The 27,901-nt window shown below is 40.1% G+C and overlaps 2 protein-coding genes across 3 annotated transcripts; one reads left to right on the forward strand and one right to left on the reverse strand.

The window, feature by feature from the left end:
* The first annotated feature begins 13,580 nt into the window (after window positions 1–13,580).
* Window positions 13,581–15,920, forward strand: LOC119695039 (uncharacterized protein CXorf40 homolog). The gene is made up of 3 exons (XM_038122844.1): window positions 13,581–13,733; window positions 14,046–14,329; window positions 15,407–15,920. Exons 2-3 carry the CDS (start codon window positions 14,077–14,079, stop codon window positions 15,622–15,624), a joined length of 471 nt encoding a protein of 156 aa, XP_037978772.1. The 5' UTR covers window positions 13,581–13,733; window positions 14,046–14,076; the 3' UTR covers window positions 15,625–15,920.
* A 1,466-nt stretch (window positions 15,921–17,386) lies between these two features.
* TMEM185A (transmembrane protein 185A) lies at window positions 17,387–26,919 on the reverse strand. 2 transcript variants are annotated; one of them, XM_038122842.1, is made up of 8 exons: window positions 26,730–26,909; window positions 26,052–26,267; window positions 24,244–24,420; window positions 23,252–23,459; window positions 20,473–20,556; window positions 19,430–19,606; window positions 18,971–19,094; window positions 17,387–18,470 (listed from the first exon to the last, which is right to left on the reverse strand). In XM_038122842.1, exons 3-8 carry the CDS (start codon window positions 24,300–24,302, stop codon window positions 18,226–18,228), a joined length of 897 nt encoding a protein of 298 aa, XP_037978770.1. In that variant the 5' UTR covers window positions 24,303–24,420; window positions 26,052–26,267; window positions 26,730–26,909; the 3' UTR covers window positions 17,387–18,225. The 2 variants fall into 2 exon arrangements, with proteins under 2 accessions (XP_037978770.1, XP_037978769.1); XM_038122841.1 differs by lacking the exon at window positions 26,052–26,267 and having other exon boundaries at window positions 26,730–26,919.
* Between the last annotated feature and the right edge of the window lie 982 nt (window positions 26,920–27,901).

The raw sequence follows: 27,901 nt of genomic DNA on the forward strand, positions 1-27,901 counted from the left end.
ATATGTGTTACACACACAGTCTCAGCAGGCACTCATTATGCAGTCACAGCAAAGAAAAAGTAAATGCCTCACTGAATAAGAAAGAAGAAGGAGATTTTTCACCAGTTCTGTTGAACGGCAACAACAACAACGTAGAGAAAAGAGGATTTATTGCATATCCCCTTTTTTACTCATTATCTGGGATAAAACAGTTTACTTGTATAAATAGCTAAAACAGTAATTCAGCTAAAAATCATTTCCAAAAGGTATAAGCCTCAAAAATTCCTTACTATTCAAAGAGTAACTCAGCAAGTATACAAGATTAACTAGGCAATGTAAAACCTGAGTAAATTATTAATTTAAGCCAAAAAAACCAACCCGCCCTTTAACATTTTGGGGATAAATTATATCTGTTCAATTACTCAGATGCGCAGTCACTGAAAGCAAGAGTTACTCCAGGAGATGTGGTCCAGTTCTTTACAGTATTTTTGTTCCATGGTGGATGCCAATTAACCCATCCGTTTCAGATATATGAAATAATACAGATTAATATTCAAAGTAGTCTAAAAAAGATAATTCAGAACTTTCCTATGGTTAGGACTGTATATCACACTTCAGTATCCACAGGCAAACCCTTCTATAAGTGAATGTCATTTATCTATACCTGATGGAGGAATTTATTTTTAAGAATGCAAATGCTGACTACATATTTAAATTAATGAAGCATGTGATATAGGTCAAGGACAAACTGGAGAGAATTTTTTTTAGTAGTTTTAATGCTATCTACAGCCATTCTCACACATCCTTAAATTAGTGTGTAGGCATTTTGAAGGTTAAAGAACAGTGAACTGAGAACATAATCATGAAGTTCAATGTGAAGAACAACTTAAATCATATGCTGGAACGGTGGCATTTCAATTTTGCCAGAGGCAAGGTAAAAAGCTTAAAAACAACTGTGTTAAATGGAAACTTGCTATGTAAAAATACAGGTAAGAAAGATTAGTTACTTACTTACAGGTAAATAAGACTAAAGCTGAAAACTACACATTTCTCCTATTTCTTTTCTGCAATGGTTCTGCTAAAGCTTTCCAACCTACAAAGACAAAGGGTGCAGTGACTGTAGAAATTAAAAAAGTGTTTATCAATAAGGAAAACAACTGTAAATTATGGAGTGGCATTTGGAAAGGATATCTCTGGGAGATCAAATGCTTCTCAGCACATCAGGAATGTAATCTACACTTATTATTACACACTGATTACTTCATAAGTTCTTCCACTTCCATCTTAACACTACTAGAGGTTCACAGTTTTTTACCAAGACAAATACTCCCACAGAAACACGGCAGCTGGAACTGCACTGCTGGGTCATTGAGCCAAATTCAGAAACTCCAGCTACTAAGTTTTAGACTGGTATATGGCCAGGCTTCAGCTCAGCTTATATTGAGTGTACAGCCAGTGAGATACCACAGGTGCCTACACTAAAGTGAAATATATACTCTAAACATGGGCACTAAGTCAAGCATTTAAATAACTTCACTAGCAGTTTTAGGGTAACCTTTTTAACAGATGCAGAGAGTTAGAAAATATCTAGCATTTCTCTTTCCCCTCTACCCTCTGCTTCCTTGTAGTAGCTGAAATTTTACCACTCTTCTGCTAACAGGATTTGCACAGCCACTGTTGCACCAAAGGTCTAAGGCAAAAAAACTCTGACCCATCAGAACTGTGGGCTTCTGCTGACTATTTTTGATGGTTTAAATTTTCTGTTGAATTTTAAACCCAAGTCTCCCTCTTATTAAAAATATAATTGCGTAATTATTTCCCATTTTTAGCAATGTAAATACAGAATTATTCCCTATCATCAGATGCTACTGATGTCTTGCTAAATGCACCTCTCTGCACTTTACCTTCCCTACTGCTGGAATAACCATGCCACAATTGTGGAACACCTTGAGTTGCAAAGAACCTTTGGAGGTCGTTAAGTCTGAACACCCTGCTCCAAACAGAGCTAGGCTGGGTTGATCAGGGCCTGTCCTGCTTTGAGTAACTCAAAGAGCAGAAAATCTATAATCTCTCCAGACAACCTGTGCTGCAGTTTAATAAGAACCTCACTTGATGCTACTTGTCACAAATTATTACCAAAATAAGGAATCTGAAAATGTTGTTTTGATCAAGCATAGTAAAAACTTCTGAATTATTTTGCTCAGTTAGGATAAAAATGCTTCAAAGTATTTAAGTCCCTTAGAAAGTACTGACAAAACCCATTTTTACCACTTAGGAGCAAAACTGGAAGAGAAAGGGATTCAGCATCAGTAAATTATCCACTGAGTCCAGGTTGCTTTATTCACTATGGAAGCACTGATTTCCCTGCCATATTTGAAGAAGAGTGTTTTACTATATATACTTTTACAAATATGGAGTCTAAGTACCATCAAGTGCCTCGCATAGATTCCCACCAAAACATGAGCCCTGTTGATGCTCAGTAGGTTTTGCAAGGTATCAAACATCAGGTCCATTCATCTCCCCTCAGACAACCTGCTGGTCACTTTCCAACATTCCACATTTCCTGTGAGCCACTCGCAGAGGTCAAAGGTGGCTGCATTATGGCAAAAGCACTGTATTTTCACACTGAGGAAAGTCTCTCACCAGACACTATGACTGGTATATAAACCATGTACTAAAAGCGCCTTATTAGTCACTTACAAGCACTTGTGTACTTGCAACCCAGTAGCTACTTCAGAGAATTTATTAAGAGAATACCAAATAGATTCTGTTCCTCTTTCCACAGATACATCTACACTTTTAATTTTGCATTTAAATGCTAAGACTTACCAGCTCATGATCTGCAAATCACAATGACAAACAGGCTTTGAAATTATTTAAAGTACATTTTACAAGATATTCCACCTTGATTTGTGAGATAGGTAATCTAAAAAGTGTTTTCTGTGTTTCCAAAGGATGTAAAAGAAGATGATTTTCATTCTTTGAAGCTGTCACAAAGAACATACAGGAAATGCCAGCAATATGCTATAATTAAACAAATATGAGCAAGCAAATCTCAATAGTGAGTTGTATAAGACCAACAGTATTTCCTTGTTGCTGCAATTACACCTTCTAGCAAGGTCATCATTCTTCAACTGAATGTCTCTCCAATAAGAACCTCAGCCAACAAATTATTAAAACCCTGTACCTCATTTTCATACAGTATCAGGGTGATGAGAGCAGTATCAGTCACTTTTTCCTTTCCACCCTTACAGACACAAACAGCACTGGAAGCATCAGTCAGATTTAGACCACATGTCGATGCCACAACCGCCACCAACAAATACTTCCTTATAAAATCCCAAACATTAACTGGCTGCTATGAGCAGCCCCCAATCTTCAACTGTGGGCCATATGTGCAGGATGTGTTAATACAAAAAAACCTTCCACTTAGTCTGTTGAACCAGAAAGTTTTGATTACTATTACAGCTGGATCTTTATGTGCTAATTAGTTTCACAAATTCAGCATTGGCAGAAGACTCCCACATAGAGCAAACAACAAAATTCACAGAACAATTAAGTTTGTTGGGGCTTTTTACTGTTGGACTCATCAGAATCTCTTTTTCTAGTTTTCTGATAAGTCTATTGTATTTGAACAGATTATTTTGATTAATTTCATAACTAACCCCAAGAATTTGTTAAACTTTAATAACCTGACACACTATTTCATGTTACAAATGCTGCACACAACTATTGGTATATGGCAATACACATCACTGCTTAATGAGTTGTTGCTCTGAGGCCAGAGCACTGACAGTGTCTCAAGGGTGTGTCACCTGAGGAGCCAGATGAGACAGACCCTCTATCTGGATCAGGAGCCCTCATGCAGGTGTACCACTCCCACATCTCAGTTCCAAAGACAGGACAAGAACAAGGCACAGGCACAGAACACAAAAGCACAGCTTTCCTTCCTTGGAAACGCACGTAACAAACAAATCCTGCTTAAAATCCCCAAAACCTTATGTGGTTGAGGCACTGCACTAGGAAGATGCACTTTAAAACCTTATTTTCCCAAGCCCCATGCATCGCACCTCCCTTGGGATAAAACGCAGTCATCATTTCTGGAACAAAGGCACTCCTCTTCCAGGGCCCTCCCTTTCTATCTGTGTATTAGGATAGACCATCTCAGACCTAACTGGAGTGTTGAAAATATGATCATTAATGCTTATGTGACAGTTCATAATTAGGTTACGAAGGATATCTAAGGACTGTGAAAGGTAACATCATTTTTTAGTTAGATCTAATTTCTGTTATCTCCTTCCTTGTAGTTAGTCACCAGGTTCTAGCCCCAGAACTGTTCTGCTGAGCCCTGCTATCTTTTTGCTCTTGTTTCAAAATAATGCTCTTCAGCTCAGGTCTAGACTGCCACCATCAGCATTGCTACATACCCCGTTGTGCAGTTACAGCAATGATTTATTATTCAATGACAACAATGTAGCAGAAGTGCTGGCGTTATGATTCTTCATATATATTATGAGTTCAATAAAATAATCTGCTGAAGATTTTTTTGTTTCTCTGATGTACAAAGACATTCTCTACAGATAACACAGGAGATCACATAGCAGCAAGTATGAATCTCAGCAGGAAACTAGTATGCTTTATTTCAAACCTGTCAACATTTTTCATGTATCTCCAAAAAAATTATTCATTGCACTTTCCTCCCACAAATTCTCCAAATTAAATCTGCTTAATACAGGAAATGCTAAAGGCTTGTAATGGAAAAAAAAATGGTACGTATTAATAAAATCAGAAAAGCATGTTAAATTCTCCCATCTCACTACTTCTTTCACTTTTTAATAACAGTGTGCTGAGCTAAGGACAACATTCCAATGGAGGTACATAAATATTTGCATCCAGTGACAAAAACATTTTCCCAGTGATTCTAAGAAAAAAAAAGCAAATTCAGGGCTCATTATTAGCAAGCTAAAGATTACTAATTAATGATTTTACTTACAAAGAGTATTGTTTAAAAACCAACAGTTTTATTCATAATTAACAGGAATAAAAAGTACATGGATGAATCAATAATTTTTTGGTCTTACATATTGGCTAAAAATTGATGTGCTGTAGAATTACAGTTTGGAGTGGGGAAGCATCCACTCTGTGAAAAAAACCTCAGTATTCATCAGCTATTTGTTTGTTCTCTTTTTTTCTGAAGCTGCAGAGGAAATTACTACCTGTCTGTGGTAACTGGCCATTAAAACAAAAAACAACCCCAAATTAGCTAAAGTAACTGCTATCTTAATAAAATGGAAGCAGGCATTTAACAAAATAAATAAAACAGAACTACAGCAACAAGTTCCTTCAGACGTCCAGTTTCTTTATGCAGAACATATAGTATGGGTGATGTTTCTGGTAGCTTGTGCTGAATTGTACATCCATTTTAAACAGTGATACAATATGTCATAGACAATAAATTAGTAAATACTGTAGTGGCTTCACAGTCCTGCGCTTTCTCATCAACATGATTCCATAGTTCTTGAGGTTAAAAATTGTCATGACTTTAGATTTTAAGCACTCAGCGTAGAAATAATTTATATGTGGGAATCTAAAGTTGCAAGACTTTATTACACTGCACTTGCCCTGTGCCATTTTTACAGGCAGTAACAACACTGGAGGCTCTACTGTCTTCAGCACTGCCAAAATTGATATGTCAGACTTCAAGAAAGTTTAAATATTTATATCCAGAACTGTTATTTTCAGGCTTTGCACAGATGTAACAGCATTTAGTTTTAACTCTAGTAATTTCTGTACACACTTTAAATTCATATGCCAGATGTTTAAAAGCCACAGAGGATTATTATTACATATTTACTTATATACATGCATCCCTCATGTATGTTGATGTTAACAAGAAAGTAAAGACACTTCCAGAGGAGGTAACACCTCCTGACCAGACTCATAGCGGGAGACTTGTTGATTCTGAGTTCTGTATATGACCAACTTATAACTTCACTACCTGCTGTTCTCATTGATGAACATAAAAATTTAAAATGTTCAATTTTTCATAGGCTAAACTTACGTAATCATGTTTTAAAATGTCAGCCTTTCTTCGAACATTTGCAAGTCAAAATACTTTAGAACACTATACTATAAATTGTTTGTTGTTATATAGAGGCAAAACTACAGAACTGCTACCAAAACCCCCTAAAGTGATAACAACACAAACAAAAACATCACAGTCACAGAGTGGTTGGGGTTGGGAGGGGGTCCAACCCCTCTGCTAAAGCAGGGTCACCCAGAGCAGGTTGGACAGGGTCACATCCAGACAGGTTTTGAGTATCTCCAGAGAATGAGACTCCACAACCTCTCTGGGCAGTCTGTTCCAGTGCTCAGTCACCCTCACAGTGAAGCATAATAGCAACACAATTCACACAGAACTGAAAAGGGAACATGCACAGATAATCACAAAGTTTAAATTTGAGTATAAATATGAACTTAGTCCTACAAAATACCAAAGCTAATAAACTTAGGTCTAAAAACCCTCAGGTTCACAAGAAACATGAACTTTAAGAAACTACTGAATAATGTAACAAGGTGAAAAAAGAAAAGTGATGAAATAAAGGAAGCAGGGATACTGCACTCTGCCACATTTCAGTTTACATTTTATAATTACAAACTAGCTTCACAGGGCACTACCAGCCTTACATTTCTGGACACGCTCAAGTTGGCACCAAAGCTTTAATTCTCTATTAGAAAAGAATACTTTGGTCATCCCATTCCCGATTTATCACTCTGGCCACGCTGTCCTGACTCCCTCTTTCTTTACAAATAACCTGTAGAACTGGGCAGTAGATATTATGTTGCCTTTGAACTAAGTGTCTACCCTCAATAAAACACTGAAGAGTCACACCATCTCTTTATCGAGAACATTCTGCTACTGTTTTGCTGCCAGATATGCCAGAGACATAAGGTTCTTTCCCCACCAAAACTAGCTTTTCTCCTTTTTCCTTGTGATTAAATTGCTATTGGCCTCTACTCCAAAGAATATCCTTTCTTCACAATGAGTATGAAGACAATACATCCATTGAATGATCACACAGTGTAGTCCTCCCATAACATTTTGTTTTTTCAGACCATTAGAACAACTTCTTTTTGCTTGGTCTTAGCATGCTTGAGGAGCAGGACTTCCAGGCACCCCACAGGTGTGTTTGCCCTTCTGGGGTCATGAAACAATGCAGGACCTGCAGAAGAGTTCTAGTGCTGGTACTAAGGCAGGACTAGGATTGGACCTGGGAGTAGGAAAACAAATTAGATCTAAATGAAGCACGTAGTAACATGAAGCTTAGTAGAGACAGTTCTTGGTACCCAAATACACAGCCCATTGCACTGCACAAGGTGTCAGTGTCCTCCCTCCCTCCCTTTAATGCAAAGAAATTCAGTTATCAACATGAGATATTTTCAGGTTGATTTTTCAAGGAAATTACAGTGCAGGCTACTAAAATAACTTGCTGTCCCTGTTCTAATCATCGCTGTTTGTGCCCTGGAATGGAAGCAGCGCTGTCTGCGAGGAGCGGCACATGGAAGGAGCCGAGCAGGGCTCGCCCCACGGGACCGGCCCTGCCACACCCGGGAATGACCCCTGGCACCCGGGAATGTCCCCTGGCTCCTGGGAATGTCCCCTGGCTCCTGGGAATGTCCCCTGGCTCCTGGCGCCAACCAGGGACAGAGGCCATGGCGAGACAGCAAAACCCCTGGGGACCAGCTCATCCATAAAAGAAAGGAAAAATGCATATTAAATTTCGAAGAGAAAAAAAACCCCTCTCATTTAAGAGCTGCATGTTGAGCTCTCGTTTTTTTCAGGGGATACAAGGTATTTTATAAAGTTTATCTACAACGAGGGGATATAAGCCCTCAATTCAAAACTATGGTGGAATTTTGGACAAAATCTACCTCTCTCTCTCTCTATATATATATATATTTATATAATTTTTATTTCTGCTTGCTGATGTATTGGAAATGAGTTTGACATGTTTATTGCCGATTAAAACACAGTATGGAGTACCCCAGTGTACATTTAGATTAACGCTGTAGGAATAACTGAGAGCAGATTCCTTTCTCTTTGCAAGTACCTAAAGAAAGGTAAGCCTTCATCTAAGTAGGTACATGTGATGAAAATATACTGCATTTGCTAATGGGGACAATAAGGAAGCGGAAATCAAGACACCTGAAGACTAAGAAGGCAATTAAGTCTGAGATATATATATATATATATATATATATATATACACACACACACCACACACACTTATAAAAAAAACCTGAAAACAAAGAAATAAAAAAATACAGAGAAAATATGAGACAGTTTACTTCAAAATATGACCTAAAGTTCAACATTTATAAAACAAATAATCCCAAACAGATAGAATGGTTATTACTACAGTGAAACTCACAAAACTTATTCAGTAATACACGTAAGAGCTTATTAGGAAGAGCAAGTCAGAAGCTAACTATTTTTAAATCTTATGTAGAATGCTAAAACCAGTTTTAATCATCACACATCAAACCAATCAGTTCTATATTTCACTTTTATACATTTTTCTCATCCTCACAGTCATAAACATGCATAGCAACTCTATACAGACATCTATATGCTTGTGTTTTGTAAGTTTCCCCTTTATTGCAAATATTTTTAGACAGCAAGAACAGAAAAGCAACCTGTATCAGCTAGAAGCAACAGATTCATTGAATTCTTTGATAATTTTCTTCCCACTAATGTTACAAATTGTTTGCTGGTACCTGCTCTAAGACAGACTATACAGATATTAATATTCCACATCAACCAAAACCAAAAATTACTTCAAAAGCCCCTGAAACACAAGTTAAAAAACCTTCCCACCAAAAAATCAAGAAGAAACAGAACTAAACTGACCCCTGATGTGGACACACTTCTCTTAGGGAAGATAGCTCAGAGAGGAAGATAATTCAGAGGAAAACTGCATTTTCCATTTTGATTAGTGTTTTACCAATAGTCAAAAAGTAATGTTTTAGTCATAAAAAAACATACAGAACCAGTCAGAAAATGCAATTGCTTCTGCATATGAATTCTTTTTCTTACAGATCTTGTCAGGAGTATCTTTTGTGGTTAATTGAAAATGGTGAGGCAATTCATTTTCTCTTATTTCTTTAAGTGTCTCCTGATTAGATGAAACGAAAAGGTACTTAGCCAAACCTAGCAGAATTTGTAGAAGAACTCCCAAGCATTTTAACTGTCATATAAAGTAGATATTACAAAGGAAACAACGGAAGTCATTAATATTTTAGTTTAGTATTGTAAACATTCTCTTACTTATCTATTAGAAATAGCTCTTTATGATTTTTTAAAATTTGCAGTGACACCTTGCATCTGAAAACAGATTAAACCCCCAAGTAATTATAAAGCTAGACAGACAGCATCAATTTGAGAATTAAAGATACTCCCTTTATAGCAGGAGTGCAAATTAATTTTAAAAAAGTTTTCAGCATTTCAGAGGGCATGAACCCTGGTTGAGGGCTTATGGCCATAAAAAGGTGTTGATCAGTCTTATCTTTTAAAATGTTTTATGCAGCCACATGCAGCAGAGTTGCCTGTGGATTGGACATAATAATCAGCAGGGGAAGGAGAGCTCATTACTACAAGCTCTCCTTCCCCTGCAGATTACCTCAGCATGAAGCCACGTATCTCAATCAAAAAAGATTGCTATGGAGAGCTACACAAGATGTTTCTAAATCAGCTAGCTTGGGGCTCAGCCTATAGCTGCAACCTTCTTTTAACCTTCAGAAAAGCAGAAGAACCAGGAAGGTCTCTAAATATTAGCCATCTGTGAGTTTAGAAATAAATCACTTAGCAGATAAAAGTCCCCAGCAGACCTGGCCTGTCTCATGCTCACACAACTGACACCCAGGGCAAACACACAGAAAATTCAGCAGCAGGATCTACTGGAAAAGGGACAAGGCAGGACACTGCACAAGTGGGGGGCAGTAGGGGCCTAGGGGTGTCTAGCACATGGTAGAGTGCTGAGAAGAATACTTAATGCTTTGGCCTGTTGTGTATACCTCTTTGAAATATTTCTCAGACACAATTAATCTTTGCTGTTAAGTCACCAACAATCTGTGACTATTTATGATGCCCAAATTTTTGACAAGGCTAGTGAGGTCATTGATGCATTACAAACCAGAAACATTTGTAACATTTCTACTTGCAGGGTGTGGGGGGTAAGGTGTGTGTAAAAAAAAAATAAGAGAAAACACAGTATTGTAAGAAATCTGGTAATAAAGAGAATAATCTAAAGAAACTGGGGCCATGTTTACTGAACCAAACTTAAGACAGTCATAATTTCTTATGATAAGTACAAAGCAATACAAAACACCATGGCAAAATATTGGTATTATTTTAACTATAATGTTAGAATAAGAGACTGAGTGAAATTAAGGCAAGGGGGGCAAAACGTTGAAGGCTGGTAGAAGTCCTTATGATGGAATTACTGCCAAAAGAACACAGTTGCAGCATCACATTCCCATTGTTTGATGTTCTAAAATGCAGTGTATGTTCAAATGTCAACATAGTGCAGATTCTCATGAATTTCAACTATTAAAATAGTGACCATTCAATACAAATAATTGCATTGAATTGTATTTCATGCATTATTAACAGCTGAAATTTCAGTTTTGACCCCCAGTTTCCTGGAACATACTGCACCACATCAGTCCCCACTTTAGAAATGAACTGTAGCTGATCAAGTCCCTTGGCCTGATTTTGACACGAGATATCCCAAGCCCCTATTGCTGGGTACTGAACCCTGTAAAATCAGCTACTAAGTGAATGTGACAAGGAACACAGCAATGCTTGCCTATCTAGATGAGATCAGAGTTGAGTCCTTATAAATGATGTACCAGGCATTGTTTTAGCTCCACAGAAAGCAGTAACACATTCTGTAATGGGAATTATGTAGTTTTTGTTCTATCAAAATTAAATTTAGGGACATCCCAAGAAAAGCTAATATAGAGGCATTGGAATGAAGTAGAGGTTATGGAAGCACAGACACAAGTGGCAGAATTTCCTGTTGGTGAGATTGTATGAGAGGTATTACCTCCTTTAGAACCAAGAGGAGATAATTTGGGATTGGTGTTAGCATGTGAAAGCCACAGTGACCAGAAAACAATAAAGTGCATCTAAGATGCCAAGTATAAGCTAATCATCTGCTAAGATCAGAACGAATTTTCTTTTTCATATTCACTTTGTACACTCTGTGCATTACCTTTGAATGTACACTTTGAATCGTTATCTTCAATCCTGAGAAAACCTACTAGCGTCCCTTTACCACTCATCACACAAAGGGCTGAACAATACACAAGGACTGCTAATTACAGAGCCTTATTTACATGCTGCTAGAAACTGTCAAGTCTTCTTGTGAGTGTTCCAATATATGGGACAAGGTTTCTACAAATCAAGTAACACCATTTTGTGAGAGGAGATTTTCAACATATTAATTCATCTTTGGTAGCAGCATGCATATCTTCTGCTATTTATATTTTATTTAGAGCTGTTAGACTTAAGATTTTAAGTACCCTGGAGATTTTTCTTTAGATCAAGGCAAAAAAAAATCTATTTTATTTATGTGATGAAACACATGATACAAAATCATGCCATAAGGTACATGAACAAAAACAAAGCTGCTTACACAACATAAAAACATTCTGGCCTATATTTTCCCCAAAAGAAATAACCCCCACATAAAATACAATTATACAGTGGAAAAATACCAAAAGCAAATACCAAAACCCCCATGAAAGTTCATTACTCACTTGCAACTCCAAATCAACAAGTTCTTGTACTAACCATGCACATCTAGTAAGATGGAAACAGCTTAAAGCAAAAAAAGCATTTAAATAATAACCCTGTAAAAACTACAATGAACTTAAATTCATGTCATCTATTACTTTCTCTTCTTATTATGATCTCATATAAAGGACAGGAATGACTCCATCTGGAACATTTTGAACAAGACATTGGAAATATCCAGGGGGATAACGAAGCAGAAATTTCAGAAAATGGCAATAAGTAAAACTAAGTCTCAACAGTTAAATTCTATCAGCCATAAAATACTTCAAAATACACAAAATTCTCTGATGGTATATTTAAAGCATATGCCAGAACTGGCTCTCATAAAAGTGATGTGAAGGGCTTATAATCAGAAAAGAATCACTTAACCCTGCAGCTACAGAAGAGTAAGGTTACCTGTAAGCTTTTACCAATAAATATCCATTATTCACAAAGTCAGAGACTTGAACAAAAAAAATCCCATAATTAGTCCTACCTTCTGCTCTATGAAGTTCCTCTGCCCTGCTAAGCATAGAATCCACCCATCTTTCCTCTCAGTGTAATAATTCCAGCAGATCACTTCACTCTTTCCACCTGTGAGTTCCTGGAATTGTTAAAGTAGCTTTGAGATGTCTCATGGTTAAGAACTATGGTTTAACAGAGCAAAAGACAAAAGAAAGGTCATCATTACTTTTCCCCTTTGTAAATACAACCATTTTTTCTTTTCCTTCTCTAACACTTTTCTTTTTCCTCTTGTCTGTCTCTTCTAACTCATTCCTTTTGGTCAACATTCTCTTCTCCCTTTCTTTCTCTCAAATGCTGCGTGCATAGCAAAGCTCCCCAAATACTTGTTGTATTTACCGCCCTCAGCTGAAAGCTATGGCTTTACAGGAGAGATGAAGCTCCCGTGATTTTTATTTTGACACAGATACATCTGCAGTTTTTTATCTTCTGTACCTAAAGAAATTCAGGCAGGACTCAACTCTTCAACTTGCTGCATCAGAAGCCATCTTTAGTATCACCATCTGCCTTAATGAGGTTACTTTGATTTGTATACCTTGGAAATTACCATGTAAAAACACGTGTTCACTGTTTTTTTCAGCCTATATATGTAGGCTACCCATTACAACTGAACAGGTATAGCATGACTATACATCTATTCTAACCCTCTCCTTTTCCAAATTATCTTTTCCTGTAAGGTCTCTGAATTTTACTTTGCTTACAAGATCCCCACAAGTTTTCCCTGTTGCCAGGGTTCACAGCGGGACCAGCACACGCAAAACCTGTTGTCAAACAGTAACTGCGTTGTTCAAACCGCTTGTATTAGAAGGGCAAAGCCTTGCTGCAAAACACGCCATTGAGCCCACCAGGATACAGGTAAGACTGTCCTCAGAGAGTGGGGCTGGATGAGAGCACTTTGGGAAATGCTGCCCCAAACAAACTAATGCCCAGAGAAAGCAGGGAGGCGAGAGCCACTGAATTTTCACGTGCTGAATTATTTTAGTTAGAGCAGAGGCGCGAAGGCCCCGCAGGGCCCGGCTGCAGAGCCGCACCGGTACCCCCGCGGGGCTGCGGGCACGGCGCTCCCGGCCGGGAGGGCACAGCGCTTCACCGAGCCTGGCACTGCCGCCCCGGGCACCCCCCGGCCGGGGCACACGCAGCTGCCTCCTCCCCTCAGCACCCACCGCCGGGCCCCGCCGCTCCGGCTCGCCGGGGACCAGGCCACAACCCCGTCCCTCCTCCCGGGACGGCCGAGAAGCCGCAGGAACGGCGCGGCCGCGCTCCTTTCAGCGCAGCCGGCCCCGGCCCCGCGCCCCCGCCCGCGGCTCGCCGCCTCCCGGCCCGCCCCGCCCCGCTCCCGGCACCCACCGTGCGGGCGGGCCGGCGGAGCGGAGGGCGCGGAGCTCCGGCGCAGGTAGGCGGCGGCCCCGGGGCCTCCATGGCCGCGCGGCGGCGGAGCGCTCCCCGCAGGAGCCCGCGCAGGGGACCGGGCCGGGCCGCGGGGGAGACGCCTGCGGCCGGGAGCCGGCGGCCGGGAGCCGGCTGTTCGGGCAGCCCGGCCCGAGCCCGGAGCGCGGCGCGGGCAGAGCGGGGCCCGCGGGGCAGACCCGCCCCCGGGGAGGCCGCGCAGCTCCCTCCGCGCAGCTCCGCGGCTCCAGGCCCGCGAGCTTGTCACGGGCATCGGCCGCTGCTGGAGACTCATGCCCGGGCGCCTGTGTGTTTACAGGAAATAAACGGCTGCTGATGCGAAGAGCACGATGAAATTCGGTTGCCTTTCCTTCCGACAGCCCTACGCAGGGTTGCTTCTAAACCAAGTCAAAACAGTAGAGACTCGCTGGCGTCCTTTGCTAGCAGGCTACAAGAACTGCACCATTGCTATTCATATAGCTGTTAAGGACTGGGAGGATGAAACATGGAGAGAAATTCTTCTGAATAGGTTCGGCATGACACCGAAACAACTGCAGGATTTGTTGGATGAAGGGGAAAAATTTGGCAGAGGAGTTATTGCAGGTAAGTATCCTTGTATATTTTGTAAACAAAGTTTCAGTCCCTTAACAGTCACTGAAATACACATCTGCTTTATGTGTTTGCATTCATTATGACATTTCTTTAACGCTTTGAAGGAGTGGAGCTTGAGTTGTGGTGGGGGTTCTATTTCAATTCCTGTATGTTTCAGCACAATACAGGTCAGTTTCACACTTGCATTTTGAGCTCAGGAACTCTGCTGAAACCATTTTGCAGTACTCGTGGTCAAGTGAATTCATGATGTTGCAGCACTGTGCATGCCATTTTAAAGTATACATAAATAATTACATAAATAAATCCTATTTCAGTTTTTTTCCTCTGTTGCTTTTGGTATTTGGGCAGTGAGGAGGTTTGTTTCTGTAACACAGTGAAGAGGCAGTGATGTTTCACTGCATAAATTGTGCTGACATATACCAGATGTGCACTGTACACTTAAAAAGTTTTTAGTGCTCATTTTGTACTATTTTGTTGTAGGTATCTTTGTTACACTATCTTTCACTGTCATTTGAGTACTTTTGGCTATTCCAGCACAACAAATTAATTCTATCACATACACTGAACATTGTGGTTCTGCAATACTGAAAACTGTAGGTCCTACATAATATGTAGATTTGCAGCCTTAACACAAATTGCATGCTTAATTGTGATGTAGGTAGGAATTTCAAAATAGTTTAATGATTTAAAAAATGTTAATAGAATAGTGGCTTGAGAGGAGCAGAGAGAGATTTATGCTTTACTGAAGCTGGTCCAAGTCCAAATGTAGCTCAGGAATTTTGGTAGCAGCTGTGCCTCCTTAGATGCACGCTGCTTTTCAAGGAGTTCTGCAGCACTGGGTTGTGATGATTTTAACTGTTCGCTGCTCCTCCTTTTCCTCACCCACCTGAGCTGAGTCACATGGACTTCAGCAGCAAACAGCACAGGTGGGAAGTGTGCCTCCCCCTGACTGTGCCCTTCTGGTAGCAAACTGACTGTTCTGTGTCCTCAGGGAGGGCTACTTGTGGAAAACTTTTCTCTAGGAGATAAAACTGGTAACTAATTTTGTATTTTAATTGTCACATACAGGATTAATTGATGTTGGGGAGACATCACTATATCCAGAAAACCTGCCTCCTGAAGAGATTCTGGAGCTGGAAAACAAAGCTGTCCTCAGTAATCTAGAGCAGAAATATTTGACTGTTGTTTCAAATCCCAGATGGCTCCTGGAACCAATTCCTGCCAGAGGGAGAACAGGCGTGTGGCAGGTGGATATCCCTGAAGAACTGATCCCTTCAGAATTGTAGGTGTTGCCCCTGACTATTATTTTTCCTGCCTAAATGCAGACTTGTATGTAAGATATTGTCTTGTGAATTACGTCAGCATTTTGTCTAGGATTCTATTCCAAAACTATTTGAAATGGCAAATACATTTGAAGAACTGCTTTTTTGAGACAAAACTAACAAGATGTGTCTTTATGACTATCACATGAAATTGTTTTTCTAGACTTTTCCTGTGCAAACAACTAAGTAAATGCAATTTTTAAATGTACAGTTACACATTGTGTGCCAATTTAAATGTAAATTAAAATTATTTTTTGATACCTGCATCTCTGATTATAGGGAAATGGTGCTTAAAAGCAGGCTGCCACAATTTATAGGACATCTGTCCCAGACCACTCCTTTTCCTGCCTTAAGGATAGATTCTTTTCATTCACATTTCAGGCACACAAGATGTGCATGATGAATACAGCTCTGTGACCTGACAGACATTGCAGAAAGGCCAGTTTGAGAAGGTGCTTGTTCAAAATTAAATTGAGCCAGTATTAGATTTTTTCCCCTCTTATTTAAGATGAAAAATACTAGTTGTCTTTGAAAATATAATACTGAATTCAAAACAAGTGTGAAGAATTGCAAATAATAGCCACTAAGCTTTGGCACTCTCAAGAGTTTTTCAAAATTCACACTCTACATTACAGTGAAAATCCTTTTGATTTTCTGGAGCAAGGCCTGGCATGGCTTCACACCTAGGCATGGCTCTAAAAACAGAACAGGACAAGTGGCAGAGTCTTAGTATTCAGACACTTTACTGGAGCACTTAGGAACCTGGTCCCTTAGGCTGTAGCACTTCTGCCAGAGCTGTGGCCCAGGGCAGTGCCTGCAGCTCCAGGATCTGAACCCCACGTGGAGCTGGGCTCTGACCTGGAGGCAGAGCGAGCTGCTGCCAGCACAGCTGCAGGGGTGGGAAGTGACTGCAGGGCAGAGCTGGGTGAAGCTCCCTGAGCAGTTCCCTGGCCCAGCCCAGCCCTGCTGTGCCTCAGCTGAAGGGAAGGTGCAGAGGCTGGAGCTCCTCTGTGTCTGAGCAGCAGCAGATAGAGCTGAGCAGCAGCAGATAGAGCAGCAGATAGAGCTGTAATCACTGCCTGAGGACCTGCCTTGGCACTGTGCTTGGCAGGTGAGGCCTTCCCCAGTGCAGAGCTGTGCCTGTTCTCCCTTGCCCCTGCTGTGTTCTCCTGCTGGGACTTGGTTTCTCATCCAAGCTCAGTGTCTGGTTTTCTTTTCCATGGTGGTGTGCAGGCAAATTGATGTCCAGTAACAATCCCCCTGATGTTTGATTTGTTGAACCAGAATATAAAATATATAAAAATAAAAAATATATATAAAATAAAACTGCAACAAAATTTAAACTGTGGGATGGCACAGTGCTGGGCTGGGTTTCAGGCAGTAGCTGATCCACAGGCACAAAAGGAAAGCTCTGGAGCATCAGAAATGGAAGTGCTGCATCCAAGTGTTTCAGGCATACACCTTGAACACAGGCAGAAATGTCCACACAATCCCTGCTCTTCCTGCCATGCTAACACTAAAGAAATGAGACCCATGGTATTTAACCTATCTAAACTGTGGGTACCTAAACACGGAGAGCAGCTGCAAGGGTTTGGGAATATGAGACATCTGGTTTTATAAACTACAGGACTACACATTTCATGGACTCCATTTCTCCAAAGCACCTGCAAGTCCAAGGCACACTGTCGAAGCAGGTCTTTCTTCAGACAAGAAAATGCCAACAAGATCCTATCTTGAAAAGTTTAATCATTTACACTGACCAACACAAAGTTGGTAACAAAGACCAAGCTATGATATTTATACCAGCTAACCAACAGGTGTGAAACCTACCACAGATGTTTCTGACATAGACCACACAATGTGAGAAACAGCTTAATAAACAGCCAGTCTAAGGAGAGAATGGTACATGCTGCTCAAGATGAATCAAAACATGAAACTGGAAAAGCAACAAAACCAACATGTAATTCCCAAGCCAGCACAAAAGTGGAAATACTTACATGAGTATTTACACAGCTAAATCAAAAGCATCATGTAAGCCACCATACATTCTACTTCCCCTCCCAAACAAAGCTTTCCAGTGTTGCCTCAGAAGTGCAACACTCTTGTGCCTCTGTGATGATTGCAGCTGAACAGAGAAAGAAGTAAAGAGGTACTATGCTAAGGCATCCCAAAGCATTTAAAAGATACATGAAAACAAGGGTATATTTAGGACCTAAAAGACACCTGGAATAGCATAGGCATTTCATACAGGGTTTTTAAAAAAATACTTTTAGATAATACTTATACTGTACACAACAGGACTTTTAAACAATATATTACACTGCTAAAAATGTTCATATAAATACTATACAGGCAAGCGTGCAACCAACCTGTTAGGAAGGTTGTTCACAAATTAGACAACCACGTATTTCTGGAAAAGCACTCAGATTATCTCCAAGATTTCTGATTTGTGTAATCCAAGCCACTGATTCAGCAATACCTATTTTAAAGGAATTGGGACAAGGCATGAGATGAAATACATCTGTCTGTTGATGACCAGTTCAAGTTTAATATGCTACTGTCATCTTAATCTGGCATATCAATGTTTAACTTGGGAGGTGGAATCACGTATTTTCCAGGACTCTGCGTAATGACCACTCCAGTCTTTTTTCGGAACATTGGTGCAATTTTTGGTGGTTCAGGCAGTGGCGTTTCTTCTGTCTCCTCATTATCTTCATGATGAAGATCATAAGAGATATTTCCATATTCTCGCAAGAATGGGAAAATTTCAAGCAGGAACTGGCAAAAGTCTTTGCGAATTCCAAACCACCCTAAAAGAAACAAAATAATTTTACATTATTAACAGAATGAACACTTAATTAAGTAGACAATTTAGGGTCTCTTGATTTTTTGCATATAAGCAAATAAGATTTGTTAATGCTGCTTCTCAGCGTTCCTTATGCCTATCATAACATTACAATTCAGGTTATATACACACAGACAGTCCAGACAAGCATTTGCACAGTTCCATTTCTGCACATGATGCCTGTGTGTACATCCACCTGCATAAATTACAGCTACACCACCCCAGCAAGAATCCATTTCATTTCACACATTACACAGTGTTGGGTCACATCAGTACAGAGAAGGAACACAAAACACTTCGCACCTCAACCAAAGTAAACAGTGCCACAGGGGAGGACACTGTAAGCACTGAAACCTTATTACAACTGCATGAAAACAGTAGTAACAGAAAAGCCCTTTTTGAAAATACAAATCTTAATAAAATACATTGATTTTTAATCTCTTTCCAGGATTCTGAAATACTTACAGTGATTGCCTCCTTTTTGTCCAAATGTTGTTGCCATTAATGTTATCAGTGAAAGCCAAAGAGGAACAAATATGGGTATGAAAGAAAAAGAATTATGCCCATCCAGTCTGTGTACTAGCAAGATCTAAATGGAAAAAAAATTAAACAATGTCAGTTTATTTGCAATACTCACTTTCAAACTGCTTAAAGCACATGCTGATCTGAAACCTTTAACTTCACACATCTGTGAGGAAAAAGTGGCCTTCACAGAAGCATGTAGTTGTAGTTCCAGTGTGATGCAGATTTTACTCAAGAAACTTTAAAGGAACATAGAATTCTCGTTTGTGTTTCCTCTTTGCTGTTAATATTTTATTCCAAAAATAAAGAGCAGCATTGTCATTTCAGTAAATTCAAAAATCATCATTTGTTACTTACTGAAAAAAGAACAAGACACATCAAACTCATTATGGCTTTTTCTACCTCAAATGTGAGCAGTGGAACTACAATTGTCATCCAGCTGACAGCCATGGTTATGTGTGTCCTCCTCTGCTCAGCGATCACATCCATGGAGCGCAGGAACAGCACAGACCACACGATGTAATAGAGCACCACGAGGCACAGGAAGGACATCAGGATCCACAGTGGAACACAGACCACCTGAAAGAAAGACACATTTATTTCAGTAGTTTGTTTTTGGTTTTTGTTTTTTTTTTAATAAAGTGAATCTTCGTATTAAGCCTAAACAGGAAAATTAAGTCTTTAACTAATATAATGTCTAACAGAAGGGATCAAGCTCATGAGTGTGTTGTTTCAAGACATAATCACTTCAGGGGTTCCTCAGCTTTCTAAACCCCATCAAGGTGAAACAATTTAAAATTAAGGCAATGTAGTTCAACTTAGGTAAGACTTCTGTGATTTTGCATGGGCTCAAACTGTACTTGAAACTGATTCTTAGCAAGTATTTCCACACTGGATACTTTACTTTAAAGGGTTTCAATCCTTTCTCAAGTTTTTTTGACAGGAGAAAGAACAGACAGATTGTCAGTTTTATGGTAGTTTACACAAACCCAGTCACAGAAACAGCCATTCTGTATTCTAAAGGCACTTGGGACAGGACATCTCAGCAGTTTTGACAAAGACTACTTGCACAGTAAGTGGATTTGCATTCATGCTAACACAACAAATAAAAGTAGTTATTTACCAATTCTCTAACTCACCAATCATTTTCATGGCTTGTTTATTGTTCCCATTGGGAACTTTGGGTGAGGATTTCTCTTTCAACTGCTGCTCAGAGATGAACTGCAGCTGATGGCACATTCCTCTCCCTCAGAGGATGATGTGCCCAAAGAACAGCCTCTGATTGCCATGACCACTGAATGAGATGCCAGACCTTCAGTGAAGGATTGCTAAGTGAGCCAAAAATGGGATCATGGACTGACCATGTATTAACTGTTCACTAGAATAAATATCTTTATGAAATTCAGCATTTAAACAAAGATAAGAAGAAAACACTGGTTACATACAAGCCATGGCCATCTGATGATCTCATCTAGTCTGAGTGCAATAAATATGAACTGTAGAATATTGACTGAACACAAGATTTCCAGCTAGAAAAAGAATAAAACATTAGTTAACTCTTAGTATGAGAAACTTACTTCCAGGATAACCAATGAACCTGTCAAAGCACTTCTCTGACCCCATTCTTATCACTGAAATATGAAAATTAATTTGCATTTACATTTTCTATTACTAAACATCCCTACATTTGTGTGGGTATGATCCCAATCAAATAATGCAGAGTCTACTGTTTTCAAGATCTTCTTAAAAAAAAAAAAAGGGCACTTAGAATGATTAGAGAAATAAGAAAAACCAAACTAATCAGAAAGAAAAAAGCAAAATATCAGAAAACAGCTGTATTTTTCATACAAGAAATACTGCTAGAATTAAATTAAGTAGTAAAAAGACCTTCAACTTAAAATTAGCAAAATTAATCTCTTGGAATATTTTGTAGTTTCACTAATGGGCAAAACTACCAACAGTCCAAATTAAAAGTCTAATTAAAATAAAAAGCTCTATTTAGGGAAGAAAAGAAATACATGGAATATTGGAATATGACATCCAAACTCAAATAATTTACTGTATAATTGAGAGATATTTTGAATTACACTGAAAACACAGGTTTTGTGGCAATAGAGAAAAGCAGTACTTCTCATTAAAATGTTAATGAAAGGTTTTCATGAGTTCTGCTTGCCACTGTGAGAAACAGCCCTTCATTATCCCCTTTTTTGTTTTTTTAAAGTCTGTGTCTAGCTTGAACAAAGTGAGACAATGAAACACCATCACACTTGGCAAGATTCTTCTTCCAAAGTTTATGGGCAGCCCTACAATGGGTAGGATTTTCAGAGACCACAGAACTATTATCTGAAAAGTCTAACTGAAGCTTTTGAATGCAAGCTAGAAACATTACTCATTTTAATAAAAAATATGCAGTTATGTAAGGCCTCTTTCAAATGTAGTATTTCTCTGAAGGCAGACACTACATGCTACTTTTCACTAACACACATGATTGTGTAGATTATGATCTGCATAAATGCCTTTGAAAGTTACAGTTCAGGGAGTCAAAAATCCAACAGGCAGCAGGCACTTGCCAGCTTCAGAGACCATGCCAAAGTCTCCACTGTTTAACTATAAATTACTTTAAAGACTGAAAAAGTAGATTTAAAATAATTTTGTACTACTGGCTTTCTTAAAAGAATAAACCACCAAACCCTCCCACTCAAGCATAAGACCAAGCAACCAGAAAGCTGCAAGAGCAAAGAGAGAGAGAAAAATAGAAAAATCAGAGGATCAATTGACGTAAATAGTTTATAGAATCAAGTTAACATATGAGATCTATATGGCAAGTGCACACATATTTGCAGTGGCTCAAACTTAATGAATTCAACATGCTTTAAATAAATAGTGCTTTACTGACTATAAAATAGTGTAACACATAAAAGGAAGATTTTTCTGAGCCCACCATGACACAGAGACAAAAACCCCAGCATGTACTTACTGATCACCTAATCAGATGCAGAACAGGAATGAGCAGATAATGTATTTCAGATTAAATACTTATGAAAATAATAACAGATTAACAACTGCTTTGATTACTCAAGTCAAAAACTGATGTCCTGGATTAAAGGCAGACCCCTCGTGTTTCTAGCAAATCAAAGGGAAATAATGAAATCTTCACAGAGTAAAAAGAAGAGAAAGTAGAATAGCACTAGGTGAAGATGACTAAGAGTAAAAAAAATAAATAAAAATGGCTTGAGACAGCTGTTGCCTTTCATGGATTGCACTTTCTTCTGCCAGCACTTAGCAGCTGTGCAGTCATCTGCAAATCAATGGGCAATCAAGCATCATCCAGTAGATGGCAAGCACTTCCACACAAATTTTACTTTTAGCAATGCTTAACTGGCAACAGATCCCTGCAAAATATATTTTTATTGGCAAATGTTTCAAAATGAACTCAGGATATCAGTTTACCAGCCATCATAACAAGCACTTACCAAAAATGTCTCTCTCTAGTGAAAAACTCATCTTATGCTAATGTTAGAGAAATAGCCCCTTGAAATTAAAATACCTGAAAAAGCTGAGCCTCATCTAAAAATCAGATTTTTAATTGTCATGGGGTAGTTTGAGGACATAGCAAAATGAAAAACTCTGTAAAAAAATTCAGTATGAATTCTAAATTTATTGCAAAATGTCACAATTGTGGGAGCACCTTGAGAATCCTTCCAAGGTTCTTCCAAAACCAAAGGGAGTTAAAGATAAGATAGAGGCAGAAAATAAAACCCTAATGTTACTGCCTATCATTCACATTCCCAAATTAAAGATTAAACACATAGATTGTGATATTGAGACATTTTCAGCCCTGATTACATGGGGCTCTGGAAACTCAATCCTGCCTAGAGACAGTGCTTGCTATCAGTGGAATTTTTTTCTGTTGTTCCATGTAAGTGTTTGTTACTGATCTATACTGCAGACTTCCTGGTGAGTTATTTTAACACAAAAAAATAAAAAAGCGGGTTCAAAACGTGCTGCAATTTGGTAGTTGAAAAAAACTAGAAGATACTAGAAAAAGTTGTATTATTCCTGACCCTGATTTCACTCCCATTTGCAGATGAGTGCAATTAACTGGTGAGTGCAATTAACTGGACTGATATAGTCTTCTGTATTGTTCTTTCCTAAGAAAAACTGGCCCAGAACTGATCCCAAGTGCTGCACTGCCATGCAGGGGCACGGGAAGTGAAGCCTCACCTCCAGAGACCTGTCGTGTCGGAATCCCCACACACAAGCTGCAACTGAGACTGGAGACACAAAGAACAGGGGCATGAAGACCAGAAGCCAGAAATGGGTTCCTCTTTCAATCCTGTCGCACACCAGGACTTCAAACATCAGCAGCAGCAGGTGGATGCCTACTGCAATTAGCATAGCTTTGAACTCCACACAGGTTTCTCCTTCTGCTCTGAAGAGACGATAAGGAAGAATTTACTTGCTTGTAAGAAAGCACATTACCCTGCAAACATCCCAGAACACTTGCTTGAGCTTCAGCTATTAACACTTGTTTTTAATAAACATATACATTATACCCATTAAACTCCACTGCTGATGACCTAATAGGATTTCTTTCCTATAAAGCTGCATGTTTGAAGTATTTTACTCAAAGGGTGCAGTGGGATTTTTACAATTTGAAAAATTTTTAAGGATTCCAAAGCTGGGCAGATAAAACTGGATTTCTTTGCTAGTATATCAACAGTCAGCTATCATCAAGGCTATTAGAAAATAAGCTAAATTTAAAATGATCTGTTTGATTTCTGCACCAGCATTCATTGAATCAACATCTTTCCCCAGAATGTCTTTATTTACTCAAGCCAGAATATTGCAAAAGATATTTTCTGTTACTAAAAGTAAAATGCCTGTAAAATGACAGCACACACAGAGCTTCTTCCTACACCACTAGACCCATTACGAGAAGGGTCAAACAAGATCTGACCCACACAAAATGTGAATGTATGAGGAGATCTGTGCACTAAGAGTTTTCATTAAATATTCACCACAGACTGAAAAGACATTTATTTCACTTCATTTAAGGTCATTTTTCTTTTGCCCTGGGATCTTGAAATTCACATTCTACTCAAATCACCAAAAAACTCAACACTGATGTATTTAAAGATGTGAAAGTTACTTTGTCCTAGACTGACAGGACACGACATTGCCTCTGTTTTGCCAAGCAAACATCATGAACTTACCGATACTGGGGGTTTCGGGCCCACACTCCTGTTCCCACTGAGGCACCAACAATCACCATTAACTTCCACAGCCATATTGGAGCAAACACAGCCCAGTAACTCCACTGAATTTTGTCATCCAGACGTAGAGAGAGCAACACAGAAAACAGCAGCAGGCAGGCATAAATAAGGAATTTGCTATTGAACAAAGAAAGAAAACAACCCAGTCAGGAATCAAGGCAGGCAACTTCACATTAACTTTGTAAAGGACAACAAAATCAGTCACAGCTGAAATTTCACTGGGATGCTTCCTAATAGAAAATGTGTCAAGCTTCTTTGCAAAGAATCAAGTATTTCATCATAGATACAGCATATGTCATCTCTTTTATTTATAAAACCATTGCTTCAAAGAAACACAGCAAAGCATTTTTGCATAACAATCTCAGTGAATGGACTGAGATAACAGTTCCCTTCCACAAGGATCCAGTCAGGAGCTCTGTTAATAGAGGCTCACAAATCTACCAGCTGTACAAGTTTTTAAAAAATGTATTCTGTCATACAAATCAAATTAAGTAGCTTTTGATATTCAAAACTGAGTTACTTAATTTATGAAATTTTATCCACACCAAGTTATTATGAATTGTAATAAGGCAAACTTCACATAATTTTTTTTCTTAATATTAACATTCCTCAAAAAAAGCAGTAATAAAGAAAAGAAAAACCCAACAGGTCAAATGTTTAGCAAAGTTACCTATTGTACACAGTACAAGTGAGAAGTGAACACAGAAATTTCTCACTGGAACACTGAGGATGATGCTTACAAATTTAAAATAGCTACATCGATACAGTTTATAACATAGTCAATTTAAGAATGAATAAACATATCTGACAGTGGCACAGCAACTGCTTGTACCACCAAAAATCAGACAAAATAATTACACAGTAGGCAATTTCCTCAAAGAACAGGAAGGAAAAAGTCTCCCACCCATCCACCAGAAGCTCACAGACTACTTTATAAAACACATAAACAGGTTTCAACACTGTTTCAGTGAAGTAATTGTATATATTTCAAAACATGGATAACCTAAGGAACAGAATAATGCAGCAGCAGCCAGGAATAGTACTGTTTCTCCAACAGCACAACTCAAACTACCCCCCTTCACTCACATCAAATGACAAAGCATTCATCAGATCAGAACTGCTATGTTTGATATCAAGCTGTTTTGTCTTTACTCAGAACAAGTGTCTCATCTGCACCTCAATAACGAATAACAGATTTATTGTGTCAGCATCTCCCTGCATGCTTGATGAAACTACCTCGGGATTGGATGATATAAACCGGTCACACCTCAAAGCAACAAAGAGATGTCTCAGCTCCTCGGCTAGTCATCCTTTTTTGACATTCAATATTTGTGTAATTTGTACGTTCCCCAGCTCCTCAACAAACACAGCAGTAGTGAAATACCCCTGCTCCCCGGGTGTTCCAGGCACATCAAAACACAAAGACACCTGCAAAAGTGCACCTTTGGCTTGCTCACTCACCACCCAAATAACTGCAAGCATCGCTCTGCAGCAACAAAACTTTATAAGCTTCTAAGACTTCTGTTCCTACTTTTCCTTTACTCTGACCACACGTATTGCAATTGTGTATTTCAGCTTCTGTTACACTTCCTGAAGCTCTGGTTACTTCCTGAAGCTTTGGTTACTCTTTTGTTTGTCTGAACAACTGACTGAGCACGACTTGCTCTAACTGGCATCGTGTAAGGCCTCTTTCACGTGCAAGGTTCTTCCAGGACCCTCAGCACCTCAAGCCACCTTGCACAACTTACCTGTAGGTCCTTAGCCTGTAGTCTTAGAATATCTGGTAAAACCCGGTAAAATTGAACTCATTCTCTCCGTTTGTTTAAAAGTTACATGTCCGTACTTGCTTGGAGAGCCAGCAGGACCCGGGGCTGCAGTGAGCATCCCACTGTGAATTTCAAGCGAGGCCGAAGGAAGGGCTGGCCTGGCCCGGTGCTCCCCGGGCAGCCCAGGGCAGCTCGCACCTGCGGACACCGAGCCTGCGCTGGGGCGTGCGGAGCCAGAGCACCCCAGAGCACCGCGGTGAAGCATTCAAACACCACACAGAGCCTGGGAGTAATATCAGAAAACTACACGACAACAAAGCAGACGGCTGGAAGTGGGGCTGGAAAGCAGATGTGGAGCGCTCGCCTTCCCAGCCCGGACCGCGAACCAGCCGCGGGGAGCACGCACCGCCACCCGGGGGATGGAAAGGCTGGATTCGATAATCTCAGAGGTCTTTTCCAGCCTGGCTGATTCGGGAATTCTGGGCAGGAAACGGGCCGGGAAAGAACGGCGTGTTCCAAACGCCGCCCGAGCTCGCGGTGCGGAAGGGCCACCCGAGGCCGCGCTCCGCTCCAAAGCCGACGGGTCCCGCACCCAGCGCTGCTCCCGGCCGGGCCCCCGGGCTAGCGCCGCCGGGCCGGCGCCGCCCGTGCCGCACTCACCTGGGGTTGAAGTCCTGGAAGAAGCCGCGCAGGTTCATCGCGGCCCCTCTACCAGGCGCTCATGGCGCGGCCCCGCCACCGCTCCAGGGCCTGCCCGGGCCTCGACGCCGCCCCGCGCATGCGCGCGGCCTCTGCCGGGAGCCAGGCCGGCCGAGCACCGCCGGGCTTCACAAGCGGGTGTTGCGCATGCGCTAAGACCGTGGGCGGGGCTGCAAGGCGGGGCTGGAAGGCGGTGCTAAGATGGGCGTGGCCAATGTGGGCGGGGCGATGCTAATGTGGGCGGGGCGGTTCCCGCGCTTCGGCATCTCGAAGAATTTTTTCCTCATTTCTGTTCCAAATCGGGCTCCTGCCAGTGTGACACCACTCGTGCGGGTCCTAGTGCTACATGGCCTCGTAAAAGCCCCTCTCCAGTTCTCTCCGAGCCCCTTAGGTACTGGAAGGTGCTCTAAGGTCTCCCTGGAGCCTCTCTTGCCCAAACTGAACCAGATTTGTATGACAGTTTCAGAATCTCTGGGACATTTCAATGTCTGGGACAATGAAATCCCTGGGCATTTAGAGACAGCTCTACAAAAGGTTTGTCATAATCCAGTATCGACTGAGAAATGTTCCAAGTACAAATTTGAAAAAACCCAAACCAACTATGTATGTACCTTCTTGTAGACTAAGAAAAGGCATAAAAAGAATCAAGCTAGACTTAAGTGAAACAAATTGTGGTCAGAAAGGAGAGAACTGGGCTTTCTTTTGTTTGTTTGGTTTTTTTTGTCCATTTGTTTAATTGAAAGTAATTAGCTGTTGGAACAAATGACCCTGAGAAACAGGAGATTTTGAACTTCTAAATAAGGTCTGTATGGTTCTCTGGGAAAAGATGCTAATCTAACTCATACTGATCATTTTGACTGTAACAAGACTTGCAGATCAGGATAGTTTACACGATGTCTCCATGCCAGGGCAGATTATCTAGTGGCAGTTTTTTGAAATGAAAATCCCCAGAGCTCCCCCCTCAGGGTTATATTGCAAGTGAAATGCTAATAAAAATAAACAAACAAAACAAAACACCACAAACATATTTTAAGCTTTAGCTTTTGCAGAAAGATGAAATTAAGTAAATAATCTAAATCTTCCACTGCCTGCTAGCAGGACTGGTAATTTTTATACCAAAGAAGTTAGGTGTG

The sequence above is a fragment of the Motacilla alba genome, chromosome 4A (genome assembly GCF_015832195.1).
Source record: "Motacilla alba alba isolate MOTALB_02 chromosome 4A, Motacilla_alba_V1.0_pri, whole genome shotgun sequence".
Taxonomy (NCBI): Eukaryota; Metazoa; Chordata; class Aves; order Passeriformes; family Motacillidae; genus Motacilla; species Motacilla alba.